We start from the raw sequence: 16,232 nt of genomic DNA on the forward strand, positions 1-16,232 counted from the left end.
ACAAAAAACTGGTAACAATGATGGAAACAGAAAAAAAAAAAAAAAAAAAAAAAAAAAGCTGATACAAAATTAGTAGTAACATTGAAAACGGCTTTGAGCTTTTTTTTTTCACCAGTGAAATATATATTGTTGCAAAATACGTTTAAAATATATTTCAAAAAATGTATTAAATATTGTAAGAAAAATTGTATGATAAACAAATTTGGTATCATTAAAAGGATATATATATATATTTTAATTTTATAATGCTATAAAAACTATTTTTCTACTGTAAACTTTTAAAAAGTTATCCCGAATACAGACCAATATTTCGCTTAATTTTTAATTAATTAAAAAATTTTTAATCACTCTGAAAAGCACATTTTTACCCACCAAACTAAATATTTGCCAAATTTGATTGATACATGTCAAAAAGGCTGATTTGTAAAGTCAGCACATGTACAAACAGACAGAAGCTTTTTCCTTATGTTTAAATATCAAAATTTAGTTAAAATACCAATACATTTTCTCACTAAACATTCTTGCCAGCAGGCTTATGCGTTTTAGCAAAAACTAATCACTCCCTAGCCCCTTTTTTCAATGAGCTAATAATGATTTATTGGACGTTTAACTCGTACGGAAATGTCTGGTCCCAATACCCTTCTCGTGCCCCCCTTTTTTCCCCCTACTAAATAGACAAAGTAGCTGTAAATTTTATGTTGCGAACATACAACACCCTTCGTAAAAAGACTACTAGGATTCTTTTATGTTTGTTAAGGTCCATGACAAGGCGGAAGAAAAATTAACCCTGTATGCAGGAAATATGAAAGAGACCTTATGAACGTCGCCCAACTGGAAACTATAGACTAAAGACCGATCCTGCTTAATTCTTGGTCTTATACTCAAGAATGTGTTTGATATTGTCGATATTAAACACCATTTTTATTTACTTTATTGCTGTTGTAATTAAGGAAAAAGAACAATATAAAGATAGATTAAAATGAAATCTAAAATATTATTATACTACGATATTTCGAATTAAAGGTTCGAATCACCTTAATATTTATTTTTTGTATAATTTCTGTGATAAATTTGAAAAGAGTATATAAGTAGTCTATAGAAAATATAAGGATTTTTTGATCTGCCGTCAAAGACATTTTTTTCCTTAATCTGTTCTCTCCTAGCAGATAACAAATGGTCAAGATCAATTACATGATGTTATTGATACTGGATAAAATTAATGTATTAATCATTGGAAGGAGTAATAGGATTTAATTGAACAAAATTAAAACACAGTGCCTGAAAATTTGCCATTGCAGGATATCCCCTTTCCGAAAACTAAGAGAACTGCTCCACTTCGGCTCCTTCATGGTTTTTTTCTATCATTTTTCCTGATAGGTTTTTCCAATATCCTTCTATTGATAGCGTTTGAAACAGTCATAATAATAGTTTTTATGCAAATTTAATTTAACTTTTTTATTTCTTAAGATTTGAAGTCTGATTGGAAGAATTTACTTGATAAAATCAAATATCATAAATCCCATTATGGGTTTGAAGAGGTTTATACATTCCAGCTTATTTTCATCAAATAATCTACAAACATTTTCAGAGAATAAATGTAGATTATTCAAAGAATAGTAGTTGATTAGAAAAGATATATTGAAATTTATAGAACAATTAATGGTCCATGTTACACATTCAACATTAATATAACAATATAAGCACATACACGGCAGCTGAAAATAAATGCTAAATAGAGAATCAGTCAATAAATATTAATTTTGGATTTTAAGAGGAGTCGGTGCATAACTAAGCAGGTATTCCATGTATGATATGGCTAGAGCCGAAGAAGAAACATGAGCTTTAATGTTAGCTAACTATTTGATAAATAAACACCGCTTTCCCCAATGATATAAGTAGACGGTTTTGTTTCACATTGAAAACACATTTACATTATAAGGATGATTATTGTTAGATGTATACTTTGGAAACGAAATCGAAATAATTAGGGATGTACCAGCTGCTTTCGGTGACCAGCTGGTCTGTCCATCATTCATTTAGTATTACTTTAATTATGTCAATTAAAGTATTTGCAATAAATTTAATTTTGTTAAATTAATGCATGAATTGCAAAAAAAATAACAAGTTACATATAATTGTAAATTATTATAAAAAATACTGTTTATAAGAATTTTTTTGAGAATTATTTTTTTAATACTTAATTTTAGTTTAATTCTTCTTTAATTCTTAGTTTTTTATGTGAATTACTGTTTAAGCAAACTATAATATACAAATAATTAACATAACCTTCGAAAAGAATTATCTTGCAGTTGATAGAGGACTTATTTAATGATTGAGCTAAGAAGTAAATATATTAAAACTAATAGAAAGTTAATTTTTAAAATTGCTTTTTATTAAATGATAGAAAAAAGCCATAAAAAGTTGGTCAAATAAAAAAAATCAACTGTATTTTATTAGGGAAAAAAAAAAAAAAAAGATGATAATCCAGTTATACCTAATTTTTAATTTTATGTTAACCTAAAATAAATGAAATAAAATAAATAATAGAAATGAAGATAATAAAGTAGATTTGAATCTTCATCCAAAATAATATAGAAAGCCAAGATTGTAGATTTTAATTGTTTAGTTTTATATTATCTTTAAAAAATTAAAATGACTATAATATGCGCATAAAATTGTATTGAATATCATTGCAATGTGCTCATATAGAAGTATAGTTTGCTAAACCAATGAAAAATATGTTTAAAAGTATTTTGAAAAATACTAAGATCAAAAAAGAAAAATATTGAATGGAATTAAAAAAAAAAGATAACTGAATTTTTTTTTTTTAAATTTAAAATGTTTATGGTCAGTGATATATTTCGAAGTTATAAAGAAAATGCTGGAATTTTGTTAATTTTTTATTAAAATTTTAATTTAATTTTTGAAACAAGATTTCTTAATATTGCTATCTAAGAAATAGTTAATTGCCAGCCAAATTTGAAAGCTCTAAGTCCAACAACCTGCCTCGAAAGATGCAATTTATTGATAGCATGCCAGCCTATAAATTTTATTATATTAAAAGTGTGAATAATTTTATCTCATATTTTTTAACAAAGAAAAATCGTTCAGCTTTGATTGAAAAATGAAAATGATTTGTCTTTCATTTACAATATTGCTGAAAATCAAAATTTAAAAATTTGTTAAAATAAAGAATATTATAAGATTTTATAATTAAAAAGATATATGTCTAAATATACTTTTATTTTAAAGATGAATTAAAATCTTTTTTTTTAATTTGGAAACATTTTCGAAAGTTATTGCAGAAAAACTTCAAACTTTTTCGCTGTTTTTAAATGATAAAAATTAAAAAATTGCTCTACCAAACATTACACTTTCCTGCCCTCCTTTCCTACATATTTATTCTTCTCTGTATACACACGCGCACGTTCTCCTTTATTAGAAAAAAAAATTTGCATTTAGTAAAAAATTTATATATATATTATATGGAGAGTCCTTGCAGCCAAATGTTATTTCGAATTGCAATAACATAAAGGCATTTATTTATTCAAATTTCGCATGAAAATATTTCTATTATTATCGACTGTTGGAGACGTTTTCTTTCAAATGAAAAATAATTATACAATAATAAAATAAATGAAAAAAAATAATAAATAAATACATTTATATTTTCAATAAGTTATTTAATAAATAATAATTTTTAACAAATGACTTAAAATATTCTTAATAAATAAATACATTTTAATAATAATAAAGAATTTATTTACATCAAAATCAATTTAAAATAAAAAAATTATCAGATGAATTTCTGAAAGAGTGTAAAAGAAACGAGTAAAGTTTCAGAAAGAGTAAAAGAAACGAATCAGTTTGACGATTCCAAGTTTTGGCGGAATAAAATAAAAAACAAAATCGCGTAATAGGAAATGAAAAAGATTGGCATTATTCGCCACAAATGTGCTTATTTGCCAAATCTTATAACCCCTATTATAGCTAATCCTGCAATTGGGATAGTTCTTGTTAGCGCCTATAGATGGCTGTAGACTGCTGGCGCCGTCTACAGGCACTAATTGGAACCTAGCTTGATCCTCCAATACGTCCTCCGGTTAACTCTACCCATTTATTTTGACTCTGATTTTTACATGTTGCCACTTTCAAAAAGTGAAAGTACTACAAGAAAGTAAGACAATGTTTCGTTCCTGGTTTTGCCAGTGCAGTCTCTTTTAACACTGTTGCCACGTATTCCGCTGATACCATCAGAATCTACGATACCCTTCAAAAGGTTACAGTTTCCAATTCGTTTAGCTTTTGCCATGTCTATAAATAAATCTCAAGGCCAAACAATGTCCATTTGTGATTTAGATTTGGAAAATCCATGTTTTTCTCATGGGCAACTATATGTTGCATGTTCACGTGTAGGAAAACCATCAAATCTATATGTGTTAGCTAAAGACAGGTTAACCAAAAATATTGTGCATCGATTACTGCTAAATTAAATTGAAATTAAAAGTATTTATAATTCAAAATAATAAACATTATTGTCAAAGATTTAAAACTATCTGCCCTACCTACCTCATTTATAAGTTTAAGTGTTACGTGTTTTTACTAACAACTTTGTAATGTACTCATTTGTTACAAACTTGAATACAAAAAAATAAAGAAATTTAAATTTATTTTTTTTGTATTGATTTTTGCTCAATATCAACGGTATTAGAAAATCAATCATGGAGGTCCCTATGTTTTTTTACAAATGGCATCTGTGTAAAAAAGCATGGTGGTCCCCATGGCCGTGTTCTCCTACTGTTTCCCTTGAATAGTTTACTACTATGTAAAATAACAAAAACCTTAGCCACAGCAACGAGTGGCCGGGTCTGCTAGTATATATATATGTACTAATACAGTATGTATTATATATAATAATATAATAGTATTTATTTTGATTTGACTATACTCATTTCAACAATTATAAATTTTCATTTATTATCTTATAGTATTGCCAAGAAATAACTCAAAATAGACTAGTTTTCAATTTTTATTTCTTGAATATTGATTATTTTTGTTCCTTAAACGGATTAATTAAAAAAACATATATATCAGCAGTCTTTATTATTTTATTAATACAATGTACATTTATATCATTCCATTCAAGGAGGAAACACTTTGAGAGCTTGCAAGCATACAATAGCAGCATCTGCTTTTGCATCTTTTTTATTAGAACAAGGCATTACAGGTTGATAATCAACACCATTCACTTCTACCTGTAATTTAAATTTTAAAAAAGTTAACATCTTTACATACCATATAAAATTTGAAAAAAGTGCATTTTATTACTTTGGCCTTTTAAAGTATTGACACATTTAAAGCCAAGTTGTTAAATTATTAACATGGAATGCATAACTATTTAAAACTGCAGTTTGTTTGATAAGATTGAAAATATGAATTGAATGAAAAACAAAGTTTATACCAATCTCAATAAATTCAGCATAGTAACTTAACTGTAATACATGTTACTTATCTGGCTATACAAGATGCTGCTTTGAATTCAAAAGATTTAAAAGGACTTTACTGAACACACTGTATACTTATATACATAATGTAAGGAAATGTCTGTCACTATTTGTTGCTTAATTTTCTTTACTTGGAGTATGTTATGAATAAGATATTTGATTGTAATTAGTGCAGAGCTTCCAATATTGGTTACCCAGTTATCAGTAGCATTTCTTATGGATACATTACCAGCTGGTTTGCCAGAAATAATGGTCTCTAAAATTTTCAATTAAATCTTTATGTGTCTTGGTCTCTTAATAGCTTTTTCAGCAAAATATTTTAAAGCTTCAAATTTTAATAGTTATATAACTCATACAATTATAGAAACATGATATTCAGTACGTTGTACTATATATATCTCTAATTTTCTGTCAGCTCCCATGACATTTAAATTTGAAATGTAAGAGATAAAGCTTCAATAAATAAGACTTTTTTTTTTTTTTTTTTTGCTAAAACCAAACATTTTTTAAAAATATGCCAACAGAAAATTGAATCCTTCAGCATGGTAATCTTATGTGTATTACAATATATATAATAATTTATGCTATATTTAAAAAATTATTCAATAAAACTTTTTCTGAATCATCATAAAATTCAGTTTCACCTTAATTAAGATTTGAATGCAGTCAATAATATTTTATTTCAATCACTTCTGTAAACAATTATGAAGTCCAAATAGTTATAGATCATATAAATTATATTCAGTAAAATTATCTTGACAGTCTAACGTTTCAATTTTCTGAGATCAAGATTGACCGAGTTATCAAGCTTTGAATATCATTATTTTAGGACAATCAATCTTGGGGAAAGTCCTAGCCCTGATTGACACATTTTCTTCAAGACAGTCAATGTAAAGGTCTAAAATTGCATGCTTTTATAGAACAGAAACATTCAAATTTTCATTATTCAATAAGTTTTAATTGCAAAAGAGTGGAATTTTTAAATTTAGAATAATACTGTCTCAAGAATATTTTATTAAATATGACTCGCAAAACAGAGGATATGTATAAAAATTAAAAACTGCATGGAATATTATTTATTTCATTCAGATCAATTTTTTATTATATATATAAATTAAGTTTTAGAAATTAACTGTTGAGCCCTGATTAGAGTGGATGTCCTGTATATATTAAACCAATAATACCTTAAATAAAATTGATTTACTGAATTAATAATATAGATATTGTACAAAATCATATACAATTTTTCAATTATTTATTTTAGAGAAAATATATTTCATTTCATACAAACACTTGTTGAAAATTACACTTTTCTATATTTAATTTCCAACAGTTAACTTATTTTTTAATTTAAGCTTTTATCAATATAATGGCAAAACATTGATCTATGCTAATTTTTTTCCAATGCAAGCAAAATGTGCTTGTGCAGATTAAATTTTATTTTTATTTTGTGTGTTATAAAACTGTTGAAAAATATAGTTAAAAAATTAATTGAAAATAGGAATAATTTATAAGTTAAAACATTCAATTATCATTAAAACGATAATTTTTTTGAACTTTCACTTGATATAAAAATCATGTTTGTGTGATCATATTTTCGGAAATTATCGCGTAAAAATGCCGAAATTTCGCTTAATTTTCAATTAAGATTCTAATTAAAAATTCAAAAAATTGTTCCGAGGTGCACATTTTCAACCTCCATGGTATACATATGCTAAATTTGGTAGCTATAGGTTAAACTGTCTCACATTTAGAATACCAACATCCTACCTTCCAAACATACCTTTATTATATACAAGCCAAATAATTTTTTTTTGGAAAATTAACACATGATTTTGTTGATCAAATAAATTAATACTATTTGTTAGACATTTAAAATTTTGTTTCATTAAAGAGCAAGAACTTTTGTTTTTCTTAAATCATCACTACTCAGTTTAATACTACAACCAACTCTCACATTCCTTTTAGTTACTAAGAGCGATTCCAGTGTTTTTATATTCTTTTGGAACAAGTTTCCATTTTGTTTCCTCTCTAATTATGCTAAAAATATTCTTATTATTTGCCTTACTGTAAGCGAAGATTTGGGAAAAGGATATTTTCAACATATTTCATAGTTTTCCTTATATGTGTGTGTGTTTAATGATATTTTAAACTCTTAATTTAAACCAAATTAATTTCCAAAGCTTTATCTTAATTTAGCCCACAGTAATTTCATTCTCTTATTTTCTGATCCAATTCCACTTTCTGTTTAATTAATTCACTGAAGCTTTGTAAAAATGATGCGCCATCAGTTCCATGTGCCTAGTGAAAGTGATCACTTCGGTGCCCTTACCCAAGGTCAACACAAGTATTGAATTGACACCCATCCTGGAAATCCCATGTTATATAAGACTAGCGATCATTTGTTTCGTTCCTTCCGTACTTCTGCTTTTGTTCCGTGCTGTTGTGAACCTGTTCTGTCCGTGCCTGCGTGTAAATAAATTGCCTTCACGGGATGGATTAAAATGAATTTAAAAAATGTAAAATGTCTCTTCTATGTCTTCGAACCTGCCTTCTGCTTCACATAAAATTATGCTCATATTATATATTATATATATATATATATATTATATATATATATATATATATATATATATATATATATATATATATATATATATATATATATATATATATATATATATATATATATATATATATACAGGCTGTTGCCGAATTCGACCGACTAATTCAGAGGAGTGATAGCATCAAGAGGATAAAGAATCGCCATACAACATTGGGTCCCAAACGAAGTTCAATAGGTGAAAATCGCAAAAATAGATGGAGTCGGAAAACTGTTGGAAACTGTAAAAAATTAATAAAAAATAACAAATGTTGTTTCGAAGATGAATTTTTTTAAAGTGAAAGCACATTCTTATAATTTTCTTTTCATGCTGGTAACTTACGGATTTGATAATCTAGGGGGTCGTAAATTACTGATAATGAAAAACTAGTTTAGAACCTATATTTGCAAAAATATTAAAACTTGGCGTAAAATAAAAGCTTGAAAATGTAAGGAATTTTATATTCTATAATTTGATATAAGCGTGTAGGGTGAGAACTAGGGAGTTTTAAAGATATTCAAGAAAAAATAAAATGGAAAACATCGCTGCCACATCAATACCGATGTTCGCAGAGAGCGTTGTCAAATTCGAAATTCAGAGCAAGGATAATAGGCATTAAGTAGATGAAAAATTACCAGAAAACATAGGGTCGCAGGTAACGTTTATTCAGTGAAAATAGCAAAAACAGATGTCGAAAAGACAATGAGTCTGGCGAAGAGAATGGCCATAATGAATGCGAGAATTAGGAACAAGGTAATCGAGAAGAAACTTTCTCGTATGTAAATTTTTCATGCATTCGGAAAAATAAACGCAGTGAGCAAGTATTCATTAAAGAGCATTGCAGAATGGATGGTCGTTAAACTCCATCTGCAAACAACAAGACAGATTTCACGAATGCAACTAAAATGTGCAGGTGCTCCATCGTGCTGGCTTACAATTGTCGGTGTTCACTGCAGTAAATCTGAAAGAACGTGCTGGAAGAAAACAAGGTACTTTGTGCCGCTGAGACTTTCGGGCAGAAGATACGGTCCAAATAGATGACTCTGCAGCAATGTTAATATCAAACTTGTGTTGTACGTTCGACGAGATAGTGATGTGGGGAATTTCGAATGGCCAAATTGTGCGTGTTGAAGACACCTTCTCTCGAAAAGCAGTCTTCATCTGAGAATAAAACTCTAGCAGAAAAGTGTGCATCTTCTTATGTGGCAACAAGCATCCTGCGTGCAAACTCCGCCCGATTTGCGATTTTCATTAAAAAACGTTACCTGCGGCTCTATGTTTTATGGTAATTTTTCGTCTACTTAACGCCTATTATCCTTGCTCTGAATTTGTCTTTCGAATTTGACTATGCTCTCTGCGAACGTCAGTATTGATGTTGCAGCGATGTTTTCAGGTTCCCATTTTAGTTTTTCTTGAATATCTTTAAAACACACTAAACGCTTATGCCAAATTATAAAATATAAAATTCCGTACATTTCCAAGCTTTTATTTCTCTTCACGTTTCAATATTCTGTAAGTATGGGTTCAAAATACACTTTCGTTTTCAGTCATTTACGATCCCCTAGATCATCAAATCCGCAAGTCACCAGCATGAAAAGAAACTTTTAAGAATGTGCTCTCACTTTAAAGAAATTCATAGTTGAAACAGTGTTTGTTATTTTTTAAATAATTTTTTACATTTTCCAACAGTTCTCCGACTCCATCTATTTTTGCGTTTTTCACCTATTGAACTACGTTTGGGACCCAATGTTGTATGGTGATTCTTTATCCTCTTGATTTGCCGGTCGAATTCGCAACACCCTGTGTGTATATATATATACTAGCCGCCTTTGGAGACCAGCCGGTTCGCCAATCTTAATGTTCGTTAAAATTTGAATAATTAAATATTTTATGCAATTCCTACTTTAATAGTTTCTTCATCAAAATATTTTTAAACTTCAAATTTTGATAGTCATATAATTTACTCATAATATTATAAACGCCTTCAGTCATAAAGTAATATGTATCTCTCTAATTTTCTGTTAGTTCCCGTAGAATTTATACTATAAATTAAAGTGGAAAGGATTAATCTGCAATTAATATAATAATATTTTTTACTGAAACAAAATATTTGTTTTGTAATATCATTACTGAAAACAGTCACTGAGCGTTTAAACTTTATGGACACTAAAGAATATCTTTCCTAATTTATGTAATATTTCAAGAATTTGTCAACAAAATATTCTCAGATTCATCATGGCCAGAACGATTAATTTACAATGTTTCATTTTAAATGCATCAAACACTAAGAAAATAAAACGAATCGTTTAAAATAATCGGTTGATCGGTTATTTAAGTAGGTTAAATAAAACTACTTAAAAAACGATGTACTTAAAACTATAAGCGTATACAAAAAATATATAACTAACATAAATACATTTTAATTACAAAAACATGCAATTAACCTAAAAATAATTTAAATTCATCCGTTGATAATGGTTGTCATGGCAACAATCAGAACAGAATGCGCATGCGTGAATTTTCTTCGCCAGTTACTTCAACTCAAATTCGTGAGTTTTTCTACGCCAGTTGGGGTAACGCTATGCAGATTAGAAATTTTTAATTTCCTTTATTCTGTTTTATTTTAATTCAAAAGTACTTAAGAATGAATCTGAAAGATCGATTGATTAACAATGTTTGATTTTAAATGCATCAAACATTAAGAAAATAAATAGAATCGTTTGAAATAATCAGCCGAAAAATCTTAAGCCTAGTCTCATGACTGTTGGGGAAAAAAAAAAAAAAAAAAAAAACTGAAGCCGTACTCATTTGGCGGCGAGGAAAATAAAAAGATTTTTTTGGCGGGAAAGTTAGTTTTTAATTAATAATTAAAATTCTAATTAAAAATTCAAAAAAAGGGCTATCCTATCTTTTAAGTTAGATCAAACTGCACACGGTGTGCAAATTTGATTAAAATCGGTTAAGTAGTTTAGGAGTCCATCGCGGACAAACAACGGACACGTAATTTATATATATATATATATATATATATATATATATATATATATATATATAGAGAGAGAGAGAGAGAGAGAGAGAGAGAGAGCGAAATACTTAACTGATATTGGAGATATTTGTACCATTTTGTAGGGCATTTATTGGGGAAGGTCTTAGTGTATTGAAGTCATATCAAAATAAAAAGAGGAGTTTTATAATTGCGATTTTAATTGTTTTCTTAATACGATTCGCGCATGCGTGAACAGTAATATCGGCTTTGCACTTATCCGCGCGTGTGCGGAAACCTCAAACTTCGCATGTGCAAACAGTAAGAGCTGTGGTATTCATATGCGATACATTTCTTTGTTTACGTCTGATTTTAAACAGCAATTCAAATATCATTATGCCCAAAAGAAGGAAATTCAACCTTGGCCGGAGCACATTAAATGCCAAAACGCTTCGTTTGTTGCGTGATAATGAAAATGTAGAGAGAAAGAAACCTTAGGTTAGCGAAAATCAGAGAAAGAATGTCCATACTTTCTTCAAAGGACAGTCTTCTGCTGAGCGAAGTAACCATCTCTCTTTAAATCGCACTGCAGTTGAATTACAGAGTGAATGAATTTCGCCTGCCTGCTGACAGAGAAAGGCATTTAAATTTGAGACACAGGAAAAGAAGTGTAAGAAGAAACGTTCCAGATATTTGGTCCGAAAAGGAGTACACCGCTATGAATTTCGATCAATGTGTGGATTACAGCCTCGGTTTCAATAGGAACAATGTATATAGTCTGTCCATACTGTTCAGCTTTAGGAACAGCTTTGATATACAGTCATTTTCGCCAAATATTAGCGAAATGGCCAAATGTGTCGAGAACGGCACTAATACGGTAACGGTTGCAAAAGTAACAGCAAAATATTGCCAACCTCGCAAGGCGCAAAATGACTGTATATCAAAGCTTAGCCCAGCTTTAAAATTGAAAGATGAATCAAAAGGCATGTGTTGTTTACAAGGGAAAATCGAAACTATTTTAACAGTCTAAATATGGAATAGCATTGATATACAGTCATTTTCACCCAAAAAGTTTATAGCCAAATTTTAGAGAAATGGCTGAATGTGGCGCGAAATGCAACAATAGCGTTTCAAATCGAAAGGTTCCGAGAACGCTGCAGGAAATTAACGGAAATATAGGGGGGGGATGTCAATTAATGCAGTAAAATGCAAATTTCCATTTTCATGCAAAAAAAAAAAAAAAAAAAAAAAAAAAATTAAATCGAAAATAATGATAGTAAGCAGAAGTATGTGCAGTAGGAAAAATCAAGGTAAATGAACAGGAAAGATCGAAATAAAATAGCATGCAGTAACATAAAAAAAATGGCGGTCCTGTAACCCCAAACAAAGTGCCACCGGAAAACTGCCTGCCTACCTTGCAAGGTGCCAAATGACTGTATATCAAAGCTTAGCCCTAAATATTTTTGAATGTGTGCTATAAAAAAATGTTTTGCAGTTATTTTTGATGATTTCTAAATATCTTTTTGATCCCGCATGACATTCACATGTCATATGGGGTGGAGGCTAGACTTAAATCTAAAACTAATTTTTCCTCTTAGATGTTATGCCACGGGCAATGCTGTGCGGATACTGCTAGTATATATATTCCTTTCTAGTTTTTCATTATATATCCATAATTTTCACCTAATTTCCATAGCAAGCACGGAAATTCTTTGGCTGTTGTGGATATATTAGTGTAATAAGAAATTTAACAACCAATATTCACAGCAAATTAACTGATCCCCAAAAATACTAAGGTCAGACAAAAATTCACTGAACTTGAATTTTACAGAGAATAAAATTTCCCAGATGCTTCATTAAAATTTTAATTTTAATTTTATTAATGATGAGAAATATTGCTTATTAAAATTAGTGGGAAGAATAGGCTATTATAAGCGAATTAATAATATTAGAAAGGTTTTTCTTTAAATTCTAAAATTGCATAAAAATTTTGCACTATTTTTGAGAAACATCACACATCCGCAAGAATATTAAAACTTAAATAACATTTGAATTGAAAAGTTTATACCAAGTTTTGTCTTGTTTTGAAGAGTATATGTAATATATACAGATGAGATAAACATAAAATTACTTTGAAAAGAAACTGTTTCTTGTGAGGAGGACCTTCATCTTTTATAACAGTATATAGAGGAGGTTTCCATTTTCTTTTACTGCAAAGCTCCATCAATGCAGACACGGGATGTTTTCCTAGAACCAAAAGAAACATACAATCTGAACTGCAAGATATATAGTTATTTAAAAGCCTAAATTATGAAACACAATGATAAAATTATTATTATTATTATTTCATATTGGAGTTACCTTGTAGTTCCTTGACAGCATTTGTTATATTGTTCTTTCCACTTTCTCCTTCAGAAACTAGACCTAAGAGAAAAGAATCCAAGTGAATTCATTGTTTAGTTAAATTATATTTTACTAATGAAATGTTAAGCAGTTATTATATACAAAGATATCTTGTTTTTAATTTTGAGTGCTATATATATATATATGTAGACGATAAAACAGTTATGTAATGATAAGACTGCTTATAGAATTAATTAATGGAAAATTTTAAAATAAGCATTCAAAAATGGCATTTAGGGAAAGGATTTCAATTGCAAAGTTCAATCCTTATCAATTTAATATTAAAAAGTTAACAATAATAATATTATATGTTAAACTGTTACCTTTCTCCAATTAAAAATTGTAAATTAGTAAAATAAAATACTAGACACAATGGGTTAAAGATTGATCAATGAACTAAACATATTTTAGTGTCAGATTGTTCTCAAAGTGACAGCTAGATGATGGATGTTCTAAGAGAGATAAATATTTTTATATTAGTCTTGAATGCTAATCTATACTTATAATAAAGCTTAGTGTGTGTGTGTATATGTTGGCGCTCTACAGGCCAGACCGTTTGACCTACAGCTTCCAAATTTGGTACATATATACCTTGGAGATCGGAAATGTGCACCTGGGGTCCTTTTTTTTAATTTTTTTTTAGAATTTTAATTATTAATTAAAAACTAACTTTAGAATTTTAATTATTAACTAAAAACTAACTTTCCCACCAAAAAAAATCTTTATTTCCCCATCGCCAAATTAGTGAGGCTTGTTTTTTTGCCCCCACGTTAATGAGGTTAGGCTTAACATTTTTCGACCGATTATTTCAAATGTTTTTGCTTATTTTCTTAATGCTTGATGCATTTAAAGTTAAACATTGCTAATTAATCGCCTTTTCAGATTCATTCTGAAGTACTTTTAAATTAAAAATAAAACAGAATAAAGGAAATTAAAAAATTTCTAATCTGCATAGCGTTACACCCAACTGCCATAGAAAAATTCACGCATTCACATTGTGTTCTGATTGTTGATAACTATTTTCAATGGATGCAGACTTCATTAAAATTTTTTTAGGTTAGTTGTATGCTTTTGTAATTAAATTGTATTTATGTTAGTTATATATTTTTTTGTATATGCTTATAGTTTTAAATACATTGTTTTTAAATAGTTTTTTTAACCTGTTTTCAACCGATTATTTTAAAGGATTTTGTTTATTTTCTTAGTGTTTGATGCATTTAAAATTAAACATTGTTAATTAATCAATCTGCTCATGATGAATCTGAGAAAATTTTGTTGACAAATTCTTGAGATATTACATAAATTAAGAAAGGTATTCTTTAGTGCCCATAAGGTTTAAATGCTCAGTGACTCTGTTTTCAGTAATCATATTATTAAAAAAATGCTTTGTTTCAGTAAAAAATATTATATTAATTGCAGATTAATCATTTACACTTTAATTTAAAGCATAAATTCTACGAGAGCTAACAGAAAAATTAGAGATACATATTACATTATGACTGAAGGCCTTTATAATATTATGAGTGAATTATATGACTATCAAAATTTGAAAATATTTTGATGAAGAAGCTATTAAAGTAGGAATTACATAAAATATTTAAATATTAAAATTTTAACGAGTATTAAGATTGGCGAACGGCTGGTTGCCAAAGGCGGCTAGTATTGAATAAGGTTAAAATGATATTATATCTGTGGTTCAAAGAGAGTTTTTTTCAATAACTGAATGCAATAAGATTAAATCTATATTAATTAAATGTAGGAAGAAGCTATATTAAACTTCCCAAGAGAGAAATTCATTTTTTACACTCCAACAATTCCACAAATAATTGAAAGCAGAATTTACACATTTTAAAAAGTTTTTTTTTCTCCTTCAAACATGCTCACATATCTATGTATTATGAAAATGCATTTAATTATGATAATTCGATAGCTTTAAGCTATAATTTTTGCCCTTCCCTTTGATCGATTTTCTTGGAAATGCAAGGAATTCACAATTCTTGGTGTTTTCAATATAATTTAAGAGAAATTTATTGTAATCTATATATACTGGTTGTTTACTATGATTTCAGAATTGGTATCACCATCAATTATGTATGTTGCAAATTGCACATTTTTTCACCAAAAAGAATCCAGGAGAAAGTAAGAGCAAGGTTACAGATTTGATAACATCTACTAAATGTGTACAAAAAAATGAATGACTTTATAAAACATGAAGGTATTATTCAAAAATTTAATTCCAAGAACCAGATGAGTTTATAAGGTCAGAAATGATCAAAGCTCTGATTACAAACTCTACTATAATGCCTATGAGAATTACTAATTGAAAGGATAGAATTTACACCTCTGATTCAAAATAGGATAAACTTACAACGACAGAAAAGATTAGAATATGTATTTATAACGGGACTCGGGTTCAAATCATGAAACATCATCTTCCCAACTGTCATACAGAGAAATATATAAATTTATTGTTAATTTTAATTAAAATCTAAATATGATAGCAATAGGAATGCAAATAGTATTATTACTTTAACAAAAAAAATATTCTATAAATTACAAGATACAACAGTAATTCTTAACAGTTGCATTGACCACAACTTTGTGGCAATGAGACTTTTTGCAATGAGAGTTAAAAAATAATTTTCATATGATACAAAACGACGGGTAAAGTTTCATTTGCATATAAAGTAATTGCCCTCAATGTCTACCATTGATCACAAAGGCAATATTCATGATACA

General features: G+C 28.5%; 1 protein-coding gene across 1 annotated transcript in view; it reads right to left on the minus strand.

Moving 5' to 3' along the window:
• Positions 1-5,088: 5,088 nt before the first annotated feature.
• LOC129983777 (protein Son-like) overlaps positions 5,089-16,232 on the minus strand; it is a 39,130-nt gene continuing 27,986 nt past the window's right edge. The window contains exons 10-12 of the mRNA XM_056093406.1: positions 13,452-13,514; positions 13,222-13,337; positions 5,089-5,255 (exon numbers count right to left, since the gene is read on the minus strand). Coding sequence (XP_055949381.1) covers positions 5,142-5,255; positions 13,222-13,337; positions 13,452-13,514 — 293 coding nt within the window. The 3' untranslated portion in view covers positions 5,089-5,141. The remainder of the gene's footprint in view (positions 5,256-13,221; positions 13,338-13,451; positions 13,515-16,232) is intronic.

The sequence above is a fragment of the Argiope bruennichi genome, chromosome 9, assembly GCF_947563725.1.
Source record: "Argiope bruennichi chromosome 9, qqArgBrue1.1, whole genome shotgun sequence".
In the NCBI taxonomy this organism is placed as follows: domain Eukaryota; kingdom Metazoa; phylum Arthropoda; class Arachnida; order Araneae; family Araneidae; genus Argiope; species Argiope bruennichi.